Source organism: Oryza brachyantha, chromosome 1 (assembly GCF_000231095.2).
Source record: "Oryza brachyantha chromosome 1, ObraRS2, whole genome shotgun sequence".
NCBI classification, from domain to species: domain Eukaryota; kingdom Viridiplantae; phylum Streptophyta; class Magnoliopsida; order Poales; family Poaceae; genus Oryza; species Oryza brachyantha.
This window is the reverse complement of record NC_023163.2, coordinates 10255080-10275256: the sequence shown is the minus strand read 5'-3', so window position 1 is coordinate 10275256 and position 20177 is coordinate 10255080. Positions and strand designations below refer to the sequence as shown.

At 42.5% G+C, this 20177-nt stretch overlaps 1 protein-coding gene across 1 annotated transcript; it reads right to left on the bottom strand.

Annotated features, from left to right (window-relative positions):
- Nucleotides 1-15384: 15384 nt before the first annotated feature.
- LOC121053295 lies at nt 15385-16818 on the bottom strand. Its single transcript, XM_040520047.1, has 2 exons — nt 16738-16818; nt 15385-16524 (listed from the first exon to the last, which is right to left on the bottom strand). Exons 1-2 carry the CDS (start codon nt 16816-16818, stop codon nt 15385-15387), a joined length of 1221 nt encoding a protein of 406 aa, XP_040375981.1.
- Nucleotides 16819-20177: the final 3359 nt, after the last annotated feature.

The following is a 20177-nucleotide window of genomic DNA, read 5'->3' as shown; positions in this document are numbered from 1 at the left end:
ATTTGGTTTGGAAACAATTGTGGTGTTCGTATGAGTGTGTGTAATTAATGTGGGTTAGGTTGCGATATCTGTACCCGGATACGGTTGGTTTGTCTCTATGTGTGCAGGAGACTTGAGGTCAATTGAGGTCTGGACGGCGAGGACCATGACTAGGTTCAGGGAGGAACTAAGGTCTGGATGGTCAGGATGCCATGTGACATGGTTGGACTAGAGTCGTGATTCTCTGAGGTCAATATCAGTCAACGGCGGTGTGATCGTGACTAAGCTCAGGGAGGAGCTGAGGTCCGGACAATCGAGAATGCCGGATAACGATGTTCAATATGAGGTGACACATGGTGGAGGAACACCGTGTGAGGTGGAATCGTAACGGGCTTCACATGTTGCTTGTGTAAGCGCCGGAAAATCGCGAAGTAAATCGGATAAGAAAAAAGAGGAAGTTGCTACATGAATCGGATATCTACAGTAGCACGGTACTGTAGCAAACTGGTTCGGGCACTGTATCGAACCGGATCGAATTACTGTAGCGGACCCGGAATACTATAGCAAATCGGGATACTGTAGCGGTCGTGTTACTGTAGCACCGAGATTTGGTTTTGGATTCTAATTGGAGATAATTTTGGAGATGAGTCCTACTAGGATAAGAAGTCTGATTCATAGTCAGAAAGATTTTGTTCATATAAATAGGTACCGGTATGCTCCCTGTATGCTTTTTGTGAGATTTAGAATTAGAAAATTAGAGTTGAATAGTTGTTGATTCTGGATCGATAATTTTGAGAGGAGCGCTGTTGGTGCGCTTTGTAAATTCTAGGCGATGCAATAAAGTCAAGTTAATTCGATCTACGTCTTCGGCTTTCATCTACTAGTGATTTTCTGGATTTCGACGATCTGATCGGCGGCATAGGAGTGGCGCGATCTGACGATCTGATCGGCGGCACAGGAGTGGCACGATCAAGGTAGCGGTGGCACAGGAGCGACGCGATTAAGATATTCTTCGACAGAGGTAATCTTTTATTCCGCGAAAGATTTTTGGATTTTGGTTTTCTCTACCATTCACCCCCTCTGGTAGACGTGGTTAACTCTGTTTCGATCCTACGTTAAGTTGATAATGAGCATTTGCATGCAATTTTATTTGTAAACAAAGCAGTTTTTAATATTGGTTCAACATGTTTAGAGGGTCGTAACTTGCCTTTCTTGAGTTCCTGCTGAGTCGGGTCCTCGGTTAATTACTCCTTCCCTTCACACTCGATAGAACGAGCAAAAAAAAAAGAAAAGGAAAAGGCAACACCAAATAAATACAAGGAGTCCAATAATAAAGCAAACATAAAAGTTGGGCATAAACCGAAGGTAGTTAGTCAAAATAAAAGGGACCGAAGAATTTATTAAATGAAATTAACGTTTTTTTTTTCCAAAATCTATTATGCAAGTTTAATTTGACATATAGTAACTATTGATGCCAAAAGTTAATCCTGACCTGTCACACATGTAGGCCTGAAACTCCTTTTAAGATCGCTTCAGTGCAGGACCTAATTTCTTAGAAAGTGCGGGCGTGTCAGTCAGTTTGATCCTGTAACTGATAAGATGAATAGTAAAATAATCCGAACGGTTGTTGAAAGCCGATCCAACGGGTTGATAATTATAAACTTATATTGCGAAGTTGAACCAACCTTGTGCCGAGGGCTCACTCCTATTGAAATAGATGTCGATGCGCTGAAAGCAATTGTATTGATCTGATGATTGTCGATGTTTTTACAAGCTACGGGGTTTGTATTTATACCCCTAAAACCAACTAGAAACGGATATATATTTGTATCTATTTTCTAACTTGTTACACACAGATTCTATCTTAACTACTAAAGCAGATACCGAAAATAAATATATTATTCACATAAATAGTTTCTATAAGGACTCTACTCCCTTTCCAAATCAATCTCTACCTTTTTCACATCTCAATCAGACTCTTTCTCTTAATCCAACTTGTTTCCATATCAGCCTATCTGATTCAGCCTCTAGCCAATAATCCGATTGATTTCGTTTCAGTCCAATTCGGTTAAACATTTCTGATTTTGTCTTTAACGGCTAAATCCAAATTTTGCCGTCAACACACCGATGCCGTGTCCTCGCACGGCTTGCCACCGCCACCGCCACCGCCGACACCCACGTCAACGCCAGTCACCGTTTCCGCCGCCACAATCCCCACCGTTGCTCGCCCCCGCCATCACCAATGCTCACTAGCGCTCGCACAAACAGTCGTAGGGAAAGGACGAAACACAATGAATTTTGGTTAGACTTATAAGAAGATAGTCGAGATTAATATTTTATGATTAGAATCAGGTAGGAGATGAGGTTTAGACGATCGAGGATCTCGGGTGATTATGTTGAACACAATGTGACATATGATGGAGGAACACCAGATGAGGATGGATGTGTAACAAACTTCACATATTGTGTGTACATGCAAGGAGCCTGAAAAAAATTGGAGTAAAATTGGCGAATAGTTGGTGAATAAATAAAGAAGAAAGGAGACTTGTTTATCTCTATATTTATAACGGATTTCACATACTGTAGTATGCACGTGTACGTGCGTTCATGGTGGGCTGCATGTCTGGTTCCCAGAAGGAAAGCAGTGCACGATCCAGGTGACTTGTTTGGCAGATGAAGTCCTTTTTTTGGTAAATTGAATTCGAATGTGAAAGGGAGTCCGATTTCAAAAAGATTAACAGAGACAAGGAAATAAATAATTGGGTCTCCTAATTCTTTAAGAAAGGTTTGAGATTCCTAATTTGTGTCATATGGAGGTATAAATAGAGCCTGACAGAATTAGTGTTTGTGACACATAGATGAGATAAAATTAGAATTTTATACTATTTGATTTTAGATCTAAAGTTTTTGAGAAGAGTGTTGTTGGTGTACTCTGTAAACACCGGTCGATGCAATAACGTTGAGATAGTTTCATCTACTGGTGATTTTCTCAGTTTTGGCTGGCTGCCTGGTGGCATAGGAGTGGTCTAACCGGACGTAACAAGGTTTCGTCAATTTCTTCGAGATAATCTTTTCTTCCATAATAGATTTTTGGGTTTTTGTTTCGGTGCCATTCACCCGCTCAGGTAGGTGGTAGGTTTGTTTGGTTTTATTTGATCCTACAAGACTAACTTTTACTTTTGTTGGGGGTGCAATCATCAATTTAGTTCAATAGACATCATGTTTCTCCGTTTGAACGTGAAAATTAGTTTAATAGATATCATGTTTGTCTGGTTGGTGATATTACTTTGTTTTTATATGTGTAAATATTTTTAAAGCTTGTTTTCGTTCGTTATTTTAGTACGGTACGAATAAAGTTCGTGCTTTAAAATAACAAATAGTTCTGTCGTAAAACATACATGATTAGCTCGAGAGTATCCTAATTTTACTGATTCAATAAATAGGTATCCCGATTTAATAAATAAATAACCAAGTAAAGTTATAATAGAAATAAATTTACTTTCTTCGAATATTTAGAGGGAGAAATAATAAAACAGAGGGGGTTCTCTGTTTCTCCCCCTGCCTCACCGAGTGGCTGGTGGCGGAACCAGGAAGGGGCGGGTGAACGGGTTGAGCTCAAGGCGACGACAAGGTCGGCTGGGGTTCATAGCAGTTTATGGGCCTGAGTGGGCCTGAGAGGTGGTTAATTAATCGAGGGCTTGCACGTGGCCATGGGCGAGGCGTCGGCATGACTTCTGACGTGCACTAGGGTTTTTGATCTTTCGAAAGATTTCGATAAACAATCAATTTGGACGGAGTCACGACACAGGTCGATCTAGCTTCTTGAGCCTCACAACCGCAGCAACATGTCTCCTCTGGTTACCACCGTGCCGGAACATAGATGGCCTCGCCGAGAAGGCGCTAATCCCTGTTTGTGAATCGAAGAACATAAACAAAAACAAAAAAGAAAGCAACCAAAATTGTAGATGAATGATTAAACTTACGAGTTGGGGTCTTACAAACCGATCAAGCGGCGAAACTGTTCTTAACAGAAATAATCTAGGCTAAACCCTTCACGCCCAGAAATTTACACCAATTTCTAAACAATAGCATGCATTAATCTCGGTCCAGGAATCAGCTCGAGTACACACTATGAAAAATTAATACATAGTTCCACGACTGAAAAATAAATAAAAATAATTATCTACCTAAATGCAGCGGAAAGAGAAACAGACTAAAACTCAACTAATCTTCAGCTGGCAATGACGACTCCACACCATAGGCATTCTCGACGGCGGACTGAACCTCACTTCCACCTTGCGGACAACCTTCTGACCGAAACTCTGGCACTTGCTATGGCACTTTCTCAGGTGAGGGAAAATTAAGTAAGGCTGAGTACAAACCACCGTACTCAACAAGTAACACCCAATAGAGGAAAAATAATGAATGCAATTGGGTATCAATGATAGGCTAAGGTTAAATTGCATAAAAGCGACATTTATAAGCAAAACAGTAGAATAAAATAGAATGAAAAGAAGTAAAGTAAATTACTTGAAAATAACCATTCACTGTTCAACGTTACACCACGTTGCAACAGGCCCAAACCACTATCGAACGTTACACCACGTAGCAATAGGGTCAACCCTCTACCCAACGTTAGACCACGTTGCGACAGACCCAAACCACTGTCAACATTACACTACATTGAGCAGGGTCAAACCAGTTCTATAATAAATCAAGTTGTTAAAGGTTCAACTAATCCTAGTGAATCTATCGGTTCGCCCAATAACCGCGGGCATGGCTATTCGAATAGTTTTACTCTGCAGAGGTGTACAACTTTACCCACAAGACATAGCTCCCAAGCATGTTACCATGCCCCAACGTATCACCGCGATACCTCAGTACGAAAACCATGATAAGACCTTTCACCTAACCCTCCCTAGACAATCGCACCGCACTTCAGGTTTCACCCCCTCCTTTACACCGAGTCGGGCAGTCCCCTCTTTTGTCTTGGTGAATCCGGAAGCAGCAGAGGCTTTCGTTACACCACGATTGCCCGTCCATACTCCATCACAGTCACCCTTGCCCTGGTATGTCGAATAGGGACAAGCTAGATTACGAGCCTCATCATTGCCTATTCTGGCTTGTGGTTAGTACGTATAAGACTTCGAGGGTTTCCTGAGAACCGGTCCTTAATTGCTATGGACGTGACTCTCAAAACCATGTACCCACAGCCCACCATAAGCAATATTTTAGTTGTATTAATCCACATCGGGAGATTATTAATGATCATAACCATGAAAGGTCTATCAAAGTATAATCAATAATTAAATAAGTGATAACAGGTGAGCTAGTTGGACTAAGCATGGCTAAGCATTGCCTAAGCCTATTTCTAGTCAAATTAACCCTGGGATAACAATAATAATGAATGGTAATCAACGGGTATAAAGGTAGTAGACCAATAGATAAATATAATAAATAGATTTGCATAAAACAATGCATGTTTGAATGTAAAGCGGGGAATTTTATAAACATAGGATCAATATGATCAAAGAAGGGTGCCAATTGCCTTGCTTAGACCCACGAAAAACTTCGGCGACGACTTTGGGAACGAACGGTGCTGCGACGGGATCAAAACCTACGATAAACAAGGCAAAACAAGCAAAAGCAGACTATAAAACTACTGAAACAGAGAAAGAAACTATTATTAATGGATTCTTGGCATTTTTTTGGATTTAATGAAACTTGAATGGGCTAAAACGGGGACTAGATGAATTAGTTGTGAATTTTAGAAGTTTTCTGGGTTTTTAAACTAAACAGAAAACCTTAACGAATTATTGCGTAATTAATTGGAGACGATGACGTTAGCGAGGAGAGAGGGAGAGTGCTGATGCATTGGGCCCACTTGACAGTGACTAAAGGAGAGGGGAGAGAGGGGACAGCCCTCGACAACGTGGGCCCCGGCTGTTAGTGACACAAGGGAGAGGAGGGGGTGAGAGGGGCTGACCAAAGGGGCCCACTCGAGGGAGACTGATGGACTGGGGCCCATAGGCCAGAGAGGGGTGAGGGGAGTTAGTGAGTGACAGGTGGGGCCCAAATGAGAGAGGAGAGAGGGAGTACTGACGGGTGGGCTCCACCCGCCAGTGGGGGAAAACAGAGAGAGCGTGCGAGGGGAAGCGCTGGCGCTCCGCCGATCAGCGCGGCGGGCGATGGCGATGCTGGGGCGGCGGGGCGAGTCGGCGGCGGACGACCGACAAATGCTGGAGGCTGGTGGGCGATGGCGCGGAGGTGGAGACCATTGGCATCGGCGGGTGGAGGGAGCGGCAGGGTAGCGCCGAGGCGATCGAAGCCGGTGGCTCGGCGGCGACGCACGAGAGCGGTAGCGCACAACGGCGGCTGAGGGGAAAACGAGGGAGGAGTAAGGGATGCGGCGACGACGACCGAGGAGGTGGCATCGTCGGCGCGGTGGAGGCCGGAGAGGAGGAAGGAGAGGGGAGAGACGACGCGAGGACGGTACCCGACGGCGGTGGCGACGGCGCACGACGAGCGCCGATGTGCTCGTGCATGGGCAGCGATGGCTTGAGGACGGCGGGGAGAGGGTGAGGCGATCGGAGGGGTGACGACGGCGACCAAAGCGTGCAAACGCACGGCGGCAGTGTCGGCTTGACGGTGATGGCCTGCGGGGAAAGGAAAGGAGGAGGAGGGCAAAAGGAGTGCGGGCTCATCGGCGGGGGACGACGGCGAGAAGGAGCGATGAGGGCGGCACGCACACGGCGCTAGGCGGTGGCACGACACTAGCGGCGAAGCGGAGAAGGAGGAGCGGCCGAACAGCGAGCGGTGGTGCACACTCGTGGTGGCATGAGGAAATAGAGGAAGGGAGGAGAGCGGGCTCACCAGGGAGGTGAAGCAATGACAGTGACGACGACCGCGTCGTGGCGGCAAGAGAGGGACGGGGGCGCGACGCGAGCGGTGATGTCCTGTGGCGGCGGCGGGCGGTGCTCGAACGGACAGGCGGCGGGGAGCATTGGCGATGGCGGCGCACTGCAGCAACGACGGCGCGAGGTGGCTATCGAGGAGGGGCGACGATGGCGCGACAGCGGCGACGACGAGATGCCGATGACGCTGCAGCGAGGACGGGGCGGCATTGAGGCGGCAACTGGGGTTGACGACGACGGCGCGAGATCGAAGGTGAGCCGTGGCGGTCGGCGACGCCCCAAGGCAGCGACGGTGTCGGGAAGATGATGACGGCGTGCGGTGGGCGGTGCAGAGAGGAGCGGTGCCCGGCGAAGAGGGGAAAAGGTGTCAGCAACACAAGGGGAGGTGGGACTTATAGGGGGAGGGGCGGCCGGCTAGGGCGGAGGTGGTTGGCGGCGGCGCCTGGGACACGGCCGACGGTTGCGGGGTGGCAGTTAGCGGGCGTGCGTCGGCCGGCGGCTGGGAAAAACGGCGCGACTGTTGGGCCGGTGGAACGAAGCGGCGTGAGTGCGTGCGGGCGGAGGGCGCGGCACGACGGTGTGACGCTAGCGGCGAGGCAACACGGCGCACGTGAGGAGGTAGCGCAGACGCAGCAAGGCAGCGGCTCGGCGCGACAGAGGCAGCGGCAGTGCATCGCAGTAGCACACCGGCGACGTTGGCAAGCGCGCGGCACACTGGCGCGGGCAAGGGTATGCGGCGCAGTGGGGCGCACGGGAGCTGTGGCGGCGAGGTGCGACCGGCGAGGCGGCTACCACAACGAGGGCGCGACCGGCGTGGCGTGTGGGTGCGGCGCAGCGTCGCGACGCGAGGGAGAAGCTGACGCCAGGGGATGAAGACGCCTCCGACAGGTGGGCCCCACCTTTCGGCGACCGAGGGAGAGGGGGAGGTGAGGCGGACCTCGGTCGCGGGTGTTGGGCCGCAGCCTGGCTCAGCCTAGGTGGGAAAGGGAGAGAAGAGGAGAGTGGGGTGAGTTGGGCTACAGTGGGTCGGAGAGGCGAGCTGGACCAGGAGGAGTGGGAGGCAACGGGGTCTTCGAGGGCGGGTTGGGCCGCGGGTCATGAAATTTCGAACAGAACGCGCCTCTGCACGGCAGAACCAAAACATGCACGAATCAGAGATTTGTACGACGAATCGGATCCGAAACGCAAAACCGTGCACCATTAGTGGAACAACGACAGGATCGAACGATCCGTTAAATCGAGATTTAACGACTCGCTAAGCTGAAACTAAACGACTTTAACGTAAAATCAATATACACTTATGAAATTGAATTTCATACTGTAAATCAATCTCACGCTAGCTAATTAGATTAGAAAACCTAAGCAATTACATGGTAGATTAATTTAGATTGATTCGCAGGAGCAAAACGTATGCGAATCTGAGGTCCGGTGGAGAGATCAGCGACAGATTGCTGTTGTTACTCATTGTTCGGCTAGAAAACCTAAACAATTAGACGATAGACTAATTTAGATTGATTCACAAGAATAAAATATGCGAACCTGAGATTCAGGGGAAGGAAACCGGCAGACGGCTGCAATGCTGCTCGCTGCTGGACAGGAGGCGGTAGGAGGTGCACGGGAGAGGGAGACGGGGAAAAAGGCAAGGCCCTAGGGGGGTATTTATAGGGGAGAGCTAGAGATAGATCTAGTCTCCTATTAAAAAGTGATATATAAAGTTTTAAAGGGATAAGCTTTAGAGTCCTAATTAATTAGGAATTGATTTACCGTGAGGAGGAGGTGGGGCTGTATGGCTCTGAGGGTGGGCTGGGGGTGGTGCACAAGGGGGAGAGGGAGAGATGTGCGATCCTAGTGGCAGGGGGAGGATCGCACGTGGCAGGGAGGGAGTTCGGCCAGGGAGGAATAAAAACAAGAAAAGAGAAAAAGAAAAGGGAAAAAGGAAGAAAGAAAGGAGGAAAAAAATGAAAACGGAAGGAGGAAAAAAATAAATTGCCTTCAACATTGCCTATTTTTATTAAGTTTATTTAAGCAAAATTTTATTCTCTGCAATTCAAATTTAAATCCTGTTAATAATTTAAAATGTTTTCTGGACATTTTAGAATATCCGAAAAGGTTCCAACTAGATTAAATTAAATTAATTTACACTGCTTTTCTCCTGAACTTTAATTAATAATTTATTTTTAAAGCATTATTTAATTATTTCATGGCTAGGGTAAAACTCAGGGCGTGACAAAACCCAACCCTAACCTAGGCGATGGCTACTGATATATAAAGGATAGAGACGTGCAAGACCCCCTGGAGGCGTCCCTAATGGACTCAGACAACATAGATGGCCCAAAAGGACCAAAGATGGTGACGCAACACTGGAACAGATTCTGGACGCCAACTTGTTTGGTCGATTTCCGTTTAATCGAAATGAATTTGACGTGGGACCAGATCCATTGGAAAGGTTATCTTCTTAGCTTTCCATCCATATAAAGAACGCCCCAATCCGAGCACGTATATGACCTGGGCGTTCGTTTTAGTGTAGACTGGTCGTGGACTCCGAACCGTGGTCGAAGTCGAATTGGTTTGGGCCTCCACCATGACTAGGACGAATCGTGGTCCTCCAGACCTCCAAGCATATCTCTAAATGTCTGCATGCCCTCTCCATGATTCCTAATCATAATACAATCATTAGTTAGCAATCTATTCTCCAAACCATACAAAGAAGAATAGAGGAACGAGCTCACCTCTAGATGTAATTGTCGTGTGTAAGCTGTTATGATAGGACCTTAAATATTCAACAGAGGTGTATCACGTGCATCGGAAGGAGCGATGACTTCGTCAACTTCGGAGACGGGTGCAGGTGGCCGGTAGATGCACGAGAAAATGGCATTGAAACTTTGTGGGCGGGATGCTTGCAGCAATACGACCAAACTATAACATTAATACTATACTAGATCAAATATCCTAGATCGAACAAGATCAAACAAACTTACCAGGAAGAGGTAAATGGTAAAAAAATTAAAATATAAAAATCTTTTACGAAAAAACATATTATCTGTACCGAGAAACCTAACGGAAACTTGGTACTTCGGTCGCACCACCCATGTATCGCCGATCATAGCCGACACCAAAAAAAATAATAGATAAAAACAGATTATGTCAGTTGAACTATCGCGACATAATTGCATTAAAAAAATATTTACAAAATATACGAACAGAGCTCCTCTTAAAACTTTAGATCTAAAATCAAAACCTAGTCTAAAACAATTTTATCTCGTCCATGTCTAAAAAACACAACTAGTGATACTCTTTGATATCTATTTATACCAAAAAGTTTATCACAAGACTTTTTATTCTGGTAGAAGTCATCTCTTAATTTCCAACACTTATTAATTTCATTTTCTTCAAAAAAAAAAGAGCTAACCTTGGCCTTGTCCGTCTCCTGTTCGATCGTGTATACCAGCCACGATTCAACCTTCTACTTTGAGATATATGTGTTGCACGTTGACTTCGGTCAACAATACAAACACGGAGAATAGTCCGAATAAGTGAACTAGCTATTTGGGCCTTTAACCACGTGACACATGCACAACCCAACTTCCAAGCCACTTCGCCACCACGGAGTTCACGCCGTCGCACCTTACGAGGACCTTCACATGCAAAACAAAGCAACATTGCATCAGGATATGCATGGTTGCCTCCAAGCGATGAAAAAATAATTAGTCTACATGAATCCAACTATTGTTCATCTCACACACATTTGCTCTTATCAATTACTAATCAGAGACATACTTGATCTTTACCAGATAAATCTAATGTTTCTAAAGCTAGAGCTATGCTACGTACCAAACAGAATCACCAGCTCCATAAACTTCTCAGCAGAGCTACTCCTGGGTGAAGCTAGTGGAGCAGAGCAGTGCCAAACAGGCCCTTATTGTTGCATTGCATTTCTTTTTCTTTTTCATCCCGTTTTGATCCGATCTACATAACTATTTTTCCGACGCTTATACACACGACATGTGAAGCCTCTTATAAAACCATTCCAACATGGTGTTACCTCCAATATTGTGTCATCTTCTATTTAACATCCTCGCTGGCATCCTCCGCCGTTTGGACTCTAGCTCCTGTATGAGCTAAGTCCCGATCCCACCGTCGACTAATGTTGACCTATAAGAATCCAAACTGTAGCTAGTCTAATGTCACATGTCATCCTGACCATCTATACCTCGGTTCCTTCATGAACCTGAAGCCACTTGTACACATAGAGATAAACCAATTGTTTTCTTGCACAGATATCGTAATCTGACTCACGTTACATACACACTCACACAACACCTCAAACATTTCTAAACCAATTTCTATTAATAAATCAATTTACAAGCCAATTGTTCTATTACAAAATATTATTCATGACTATGACCTTACATTCCTGTCATAGACAGAAAGCCATTCAAACTATATGTTTATCAAACATTTTAAAATTTTGCAAAAACTAAAAATAAAGCATTGCACTGAAGGAAAACTTGAAAAAATGATTTTCTGTTGATATCTCACAAGGGAATTTAAGGGCAAAGACAGATGAGAACAAGTGTATGATAGCTTTGGGACAATGTTAGAAATCTAAATGAAATTTTGGTTTTAACAATGCGGTAGATGTACACTTTATACTGACCTAAAACCCCATTTTGATCATTGGTACATGTAATGCTCTCAGTGTGTACAAGGCCTAGAATCCAAGCTAAACATGTCACTGCGAAATATAATAATGTAAACTAAATATTGTGGTTTCAGTGTGGAAATAGAGGGGAACCAATATTTATTGCCCAAAATGTGTGCACTTGAGTTCCATCATAGCAATTTTGGTGCACATAGAGTCCTCCAGATGAGAAAAAAAATAAAGCCATGGCAAATTATATATGACCAGCAGTATATATATTTATGATCAGCATAACAAATTTAACGCCTCATGGAGAAATCTAGCCCCAAGCACTAATTGGAATCATACATATACTGATTTTTAAATAAAAAATGAATACAAAGATTGATATGTCTGTGCATGTGTATGTAGCAAGTTAAACAAATAGAAGTAATTAACCATAATGCACCAACTAGTATGACTCATGACTCGGGACAAATCTAACAATCAAGAATTATCCACGTCAATCAAATGGCCTAGATGAAATCTACATACTCCACTGCCATGTATAGACAAATTCATTCTATATATCAGAAACTTTCTATAAAATATAAATATATATACTTTTCATTATATAGCTCTTATAGTTATGCTATATATTTTATGTGTATTTTTCCTTTTTTATGAATGATTTATGTGTATATTTCTATAATTACAAAAATAATAAATTTGTTTCTAGTTGAGTTTTAGAAATTTAGAAGATTAATCATTACACACACAATTAAATTTCTAAATTTTGTATGATTGAGATTTATGATTAGGTTTTTCTTTTACCTGACTTATGGTTACGGTGGATTTCTGTTAAATGATGATAAAAGAACGGTGTTGAATGGGATTGTACGAATTTGGCCAAATACTTCATTTTACATGAATTAGAAGACAGACCTCAATTGGATTGTATTATAAAAAGTCATATGCACGTTTCCAAAAAAATTTCTATATAGCATTTTTTAGTATACACGTGCCTTAATAGCATGGTGAATGGTAAATATATGACCATGAAATTCTTTTGGTTAAATATGAGTGATATAAATAAAATTGTAAAATGTCTAAAATATAAACTTTCTTTCAAGCAATTAATTTTGATCATCAAATGACATCATTCGTTAGCATATGTATGTTTGATCTATGACTTGAATCAAATTAAAGTGTAATTAGACATATTTTAGAATAAAATAATTAACTAACATGAAATTAATTGATGTATGAATATAAATATTATGATACCGTAGCGTTAGCACGGGTATATTGCTAGTAATAGAAGTGTTAAAGCCACAATTTGCTAAAATTGCTTAGTGGATTGGGTTATGGAAAGGGTGCAATCAGCTAATGGAAAGCTTATCCAGAGTTGTCTGAATTCAACTGGCAATCATGAAGACCAAGGCATGACGGTGTAACTTTATCTATTAACTAGAATTAGTTTAGGATTTTTCATTTACCTCTAAGAGAGTTTGTGTCCGATTCGGATTAGGTTTCCTTTTATGTTTAGGAAACATGTGCCTTATTCAATAGGTATTACATTTAGGGTCCGATCGGGACTTGTTTTTTTCCTTTTATCTATTACGAAGCATATGTAGTGTCCAATATGTACCAACATCCACACATGGGTATAAATATTTACACCCGAGGTCATGGTAAGATCATCTACATAATATAGATCAATTACGCTCGGTGCATCACTACCCTCTTCACCAAGGTTTCATTACTTGCGGAACTTGGCACCTGACGCGGGATTGCATCGTCTCGATCTCCTGTGGAGGGGTAGGTCCTAGGTTTCGCTGGTCCCGACGATCGTATCGGCTAGATAAGAACTGCTCCGATTCGGTCTGATCTTCTGATATGTTTGTACAGTTACTATTTATCATATTAGTTTCCGCTTAGGTTACTTCGTATCTTGAATTGATCTGGTCGACCACATTTGGCGATCTACGTTGGTTTGATATTTACTACATATTCAATCTAATATTGTCTTGGTTCAGTCTGATATTCATTATTTTATCGGAGTACCAGCCGATAAGTTATCAGTCATTGGCTCATCGGCTTAATAGCGATCTAGATTTGTTTAGTATCTACCTTGACATTGTTAGGTGTAATCTTAATCTGTCTCGTTTTGATCTGATCTTCTAAGATTATTTCAGTAAATTAGGCTAGATATTTTATAGATCTTATTCGACTATCAGTTGGTTATGGCCGATGATCTTTTCCAACAGAGTAGCCGATTGATTTATTTTTAACCATTTGAGTCTATTTCTATTGGGTTTTGTAGCCGATCCAAAGATTTAATAGCCGATTGCTCAGCCTATCGGCTAAATACTGCTTCATCAACATCCGTTCAGCTGGATTAGTAGTTACCTATCAGCTTGGTAGCCGATCGGCTTGTTTTATTCCTAATCTTGTCAGTTGCAGTATCAAACTAACTATCACACCAGCGCATTCTAAGAATGTAGGTCCTACATTAGAGCGATCTAAGAAAAAACTCCTAGGCCTTCGTGTGTAACCCATTATTGGGTCCACTTTTGACGTCAACAAGAAGTTACATCTCTTGGTTTAGAAGGTACATCTAAATGACTAAATCTGGATCAACATATCAACAAACAATTTCTCAAGTCATTACAGCTGCATTTGGATTCACATGACTGATGGCTAAATAAGACTCTGGGTCTCATGATGTATCCACCACAGCCACATGAAATAAAAAAATTGAGTAATAATTCTCTGGGCAAAAAATATCCGATGAAACTAAAAGCAAAGGCACTGATTCAGTTCTGCACTTCTGCATACAGTGACAAACAACAAACATAGTTGATTACAAGACATTTGGATGCAACCATCTGAGTTGCAAGAAACATGGTTTCTGAATTGTTTGACAGGAAAATGACCATCTCAACATTTGCGACAACATCTGAGTTGACTATGAGACAATTTATACCTACACCTATAATAAGAGAAAGAATCACACCATAACATATTAGTCTCATACAAACGATCAAACGGGCCTATGCAGGCAGTTGGATGGCCCGCCTAGCTTTTTTGACCTATAATAATAGGCCTAATCACAGGCAGGCCAAACCAACCACATAGAAATAGTGATTATTACATGCGGCTGCTTAAGTAGATCGTCTGGGATATTCACTCTTCACATGGAGCCCTCAAAAGATGCATGCCTGCAATAATCACTTTTTGTCGGCAGCCCTAACATACCGACCACATGCGATAGTATTCTCCGGAAAAATAAAAGTAATTATTTTCTCTCTTTTAATGGTTTGTATCATACATATGAACATATTTACACACATGTCATAGAAAGAATTCCAATAAACAATTAGCTATGTATATTAATAATGTAGGTATTTTTTAGTACTATTAAAGGGCAAAAAAAACTTTCAATTCTATGTATATCAAAGCAAGATTAATTGATTACATACACAAATTTTACCAACAGATCATTTTTTTTAAAGCCAACCAAAAGGCAAATAATGAAATTATATTGAAATGGCCAACAATTAAGAAATAACTAATGATTACATGATAGTAAGATTGAAGAATAAAATAAATGGAAGAAATATATAAAATAAATTAAATATAGCCTACAATTGAAATGAGCTGGCTATCTTATTAAATTATACACCACAATATAGAGATGTGCAATACAATATGATTGATGATAGATGTACACAGTGAGTTGAATAAACATAAGTCTGCATCACAATATAATTTTATTTCGATATTAGCCATGCAAATGCGTGGTTTATGCTGGTTATAATTTAAATCAGGGGTAAGACCGCAATTACCCGAATAGTTTTTTTTATGTTACATTGGAACCGGTGCTTTAGCATCCGGTGTGTCCTTTCTCTGGAGGGCATATACGGCCATAGCTGTGAATGGCACCGTTGCAATGGCAACACAGATATGGGTGCACAAGGAAGCGAAATTGGCCGTCTTCCCCATCTCGTAGTGCGTCAGGAGCCTCCAAGCGAAGCCTGAAACAATGGCCGATGCCGCGAAGATGAGAAACCAGTCGGTGGAGCTGCAGAGCGAACCGGTCCTGATGACTGGCACCGACACGGCCAGAAACCCGGTGAACGTGACCTTGGCCAGCTCCAGCGACGCCGGCTTTTCGTCCTCGCCGACGCCGCCGCTGCGGAGGCCCAAGGTGGCATCGTATACCCACACCATGAAGATGAGGAAGGGCGGTAGCAGCAGCGCTAGCAGCGCCCGTTGCTCGTCCAGGATCTCGTGCATGATAGACCACATGACCGCGGTGACGGCGAGAGCCATGACGACGTCGAACATCACGGCGAGGCTGGAAACGGTGATGGGACGCAGGAGAGGCGGGATCATGTCGAGGAGAACGAGCAACACGCCGAACACGCAAGCGACGAAGCTCGCTCCCAGTGGCGCCGCGAGACGATGCTGCCCTCCCTGAGGAACCTGCGCCTCCAGGGCTAGCCCTTCCAGCCCCAGGAACAGCAGCGCCGTGACACCGGCCAGGAACTCGAGCGACTTCTCCAGCCTCCCATCCAACGCATCATCGTCTACCGGGCCGACCGGTGCACGGCAGTAGACGACAGTACGAATCAGGACGCAGAGCCCGAGCACGACGCCAAAGGCCGGAAAAACGATAGCCCACCGTTCCGAGAGTATGAGGTGTATGATCCAGCTCGCGAGGCCGATGAGGCACACGGAGGACAACGGGACCAGGACGTTGGTTGCATTGGTAGGGAGTCTCCTCTCGCCATTGAAGAACCTCCTCGAGAAGCACAGAGCGAGGAAGGGGGCGGTGCCGAAGATCAGCGCGACGGCTGCCGCAACAAGCATAGTAATCGGGGCAGCCGTCCCGTGCTCCTCGCTCTTCAGGTCGACCTTCTTCAGCGCGATCGCGAGAATCACCGGGCACACCATGGTCACCACCGCCTCCGCAAACGAACGGGAGCGGTTCATAAGAGCATCCTGCGACAGTAATTTTTTTTTTTTTGCAAGAAGTTGAGACAACAACTAAAACAATAACTCCGCGGAATCTGAAGCGAGACAGTGTTAGGGAACAGTAGATCTAGCTGTGTATCAACTTTGTAAATTCCTAAATTTATTTGAAGGTTTATTATTTCCTTCTCTTCCTTTTTTTATGTAACATCAGTTGCGACGAAGTAAAGATAAGAGGCAAACATCTTTTGAATCTTGTGACCCTTCTAACGAACTAGAAGTAGTATTCTCTGCATCTGATTTATGCATGCTTTCTTGGTACATGTATTCCAACTGAAAGCTTTTCTAATATCAAATATGATTTATATAACACCATTGAACTTTAAGTTTAGGTTTGATCATTGGTTTTATTAAAAAATTATTAATTATTAATTATTTTTTAATAATTTGATTTATTATTATCGAAACATTAAGTATAACTTATAATTTTGCATATTTTGATAAAATTTTTAAATAACACAAATGGTTAAACAGAAATATAAAATTCAACGATATCGTATAAAAAACATAGAGGGCGTATAAAATAGGGAAAAAAAAAGATGCATGAGATGAATTCCTATGAATGAGGATTTGGCCTCCTTACCATGTCGAAACCCCAGCAATCAATCGAACACTAACACGGTACGGTCGCAGTTCTCTCTCGAAGGAATGGGTACAACAGAGACAAATTAACAGTGCCTAGCTGATCGCTTCAAGAAAAAACTCTCAACTTAGAGTGATCATATATATTCCCCAGAATGTTTGAGCAGAAGGGGCATATAAATACAAACAAGGGGATTCCAAGATTACAGACTAATACTCGGCTTGAGCTTTCAAGGTTTTAAGCTGCTTCCATGAATGGCACCGGAAACAGATCGATTTAAACTGAATGGCCCAGCCGCCCACGCGGTGTGCGCACTGAAACAAAGGAGCAGCCAAGACTTCGATTTAATAAAGTCAATGCCAGTGCTGCTGTGGAAAGTAGCGGAGCCAATTTGCAAAGCAGATACTGCAATACTACTTTAGATTATTTAGCACCAATTTGAATAAAAATTGACATAAATCTTAGAAAAGCTCAGTATGTTTGGTATTTTGTTCTACACAATAAAATCGAATCTACAATAGAACACGAACAAAACATTGATTAGCCTAAACTACAATTAATACAACAAGCTGGGTGCTGGCCTAGCCTTGTGTTTATCCCCTTTTTCCTATCTACGTCTAGATTACTGTACATGCCATAAACAACTTTGATTATAGTAACATGCATCCACTACTTAGGACCAGAGTTTCAGTCTCAAATTAAATTCCGGACTAAGACAGAAGTGGATCTTGGTATATTTATTCACTGGACCACTCCGTCATGCCACACATAGAACAGAAAATAGGACCAAGCCTGCGTTCTTTACTTAGATTATTCAAAGATTTTTTTCCTCGGCTTTTGCATATATGTTTTCCGAACTACTAAACGATGAAATTTTTGTAGAAAGTTTCTATATAAAAGTTCACCTTTCAAAAATAGATTTTTTACTTTATAGCAGTTAATTCTATTGTTTATACCATTTAATACGTATAAAAAAATTAGATATTTTCATTCTTCATCTTTACGTGAAAAAGAACATAACTCATTGTTTCTACAGATTCGATAATAACATCCCATCTAGAGGATGGGATCGTTAAATGATCTTTCCTCACCCTCTAGTCATCCTGAGCTTTTCACATCTGAAGGAGCAAACCAGGAACATTGCAGCTAGCAATCTGGCTCTCGTTGCAGTAGCACAGTAGCTAACAAAAATAAAGACAAAACAAGGTATGGATTCTAAGAAAACAATCACTGTCTAACTTTTGCACGTAGGGTTGTTTGGCAAAAGTCAATGTACCAATAACTACGAAACACAAGCTTGCATCTAAGACTGTAGATTATGTCTTAATTTCTAGGATATGCTCACTGCATCATTGTATATAGATTTTTAATAGTTAAATCTGAGGTACCTGACATGCATGTTGGTACAATTATAGAGTCATGTGACGCCTACCTTCTTTGAGATTTTTTTTCCAATGAAGGATACACATAGTACTTCTAGCCAACCTTCTAAATAATTATCGGCTCGATCACACCACTATGTATAACAAACTAAACATACACATGAACTTGTCACTAAGAAGGATGACATTGAAGTTTCTCGGAGGAGCAAGAGACAAATGACCGCTAATTCTTTTGGTGATGAATATATGAATCTCCTAATGCTAACTATTAGAAGGATGATGTCCATAGTGAAATGGATTCTAGTACTGCTAATGGGACTTGGGAAGTGACTGAGCGACTCTTCGGGTTTAAACCCGTGGAATGGAAGTGGATATTCAAAAACAAGTTTAGGCCTGACAATACAATTGAAAAGTACAAGGCTCATCTTGTTGCAAACGGCTATACGTACAAATAAGACGAAGACTTCTTTGACACTTTCCCTGGCAGCCTCACATGATCCTCTTGTTCATCAAATGAACGTTAAGACAACTTTTCTTAATGTAGCTGGATGATGAGATCATTATGGATCAACCTGATGGGTTTGTAGTGGAAGGTTAAGAAGGCAAGGTGTTCAAATTGTTGAAGTCCTTGTATGGTTTGAAACAAGCTCTCAAACAATGGCATGAGAAGTTTGATAGGACATTAACAAATGAAGGCTTTGGAGTCAATGAGATAGATAAATGTGTACACTATCATCATGGAGTCAATTTGTGTCTGTATGTTGATGACGTACTTATATTTGGAACAAATCCTTGAAGTGATTAATGAGGTTAAATCATTATTATCTTAAAATTTCGATAAGGATTTGAGAGTGGTTGATGTTAATTAGATGTGAGAAGGAATTACACTCTTGCAGTCCTATTATGTGGAGAGCAAGGCTTCTCCAACACCTTATGATCCTAGCTTGTTGCTTCGCAAGAACAGGACAACTATGAACCTCAATTGGAATATTACTCCCAAATCAGTGGCTCACTTATGTTCTATCTAAAACGTACGGCGAACTCGGGGCTTCAGTATACCATGTACCCTGCAGTACTAGATGTATGATGTTTATGAGATCAAAGCCACTAGTGAATATGTCTTCACAATCACACTACATGGTGGTGGTGTTTCATGGAGGGCTTGCAAACAGACCATTTTAACAAGGTCAACTATGAAAGCAGAGCTTACAGCACTAGTTAAGGCAGATTTGCTACATGACCTACTGATGGATCTGCCTATGGTTGAAAAACTAGTGCTGGTTATTCTTATGAATTCTCACAATCAAACGGCAAATGTTAAGGTAAATAGTTCTAACGATAACATGAAATTATCTAGACAATTGAAGTCTATCAGAAAATTAGGAAACTCTTATAATATTGGTTTACATCCAAACAGATAGAAACTTGGAAGATACCTTCAAGAAGGGACTATCACGGAGTGTGATAGACAATGCATTGAAGGAGATAAGTATGGAACCCATGTGAGTTATACTTTAGTTGTATCCCAACCGATTACGACCTAGGAAAGATAAGCCTTTAGTTAACAGGAGTAGAGTACCTTTCTAAAAACCCTCTCTTGGTGAAGATGCCTATACTCTCTTAAGTTGTAAGGCAGGTTGGCAATTGACTTAATATAT

Excerpts from the sequence above, each read along its gene's own strand:
- LOC121053295 (XM_040520047.1), bottom strand. The coding sequence starts at position 16,818 with ATGTACCAAGAAAGCATGCATAAATCAGATGCAGAGAATACTACTTCT. Across the intron at positions 16,525-16,737 it reads GGTCACAAGATTCAAAAGAT|GATGCTCTTATGAACCGCTC; the intron begins GTTTGCCTCTTA and ends TTACTGTCGCAG.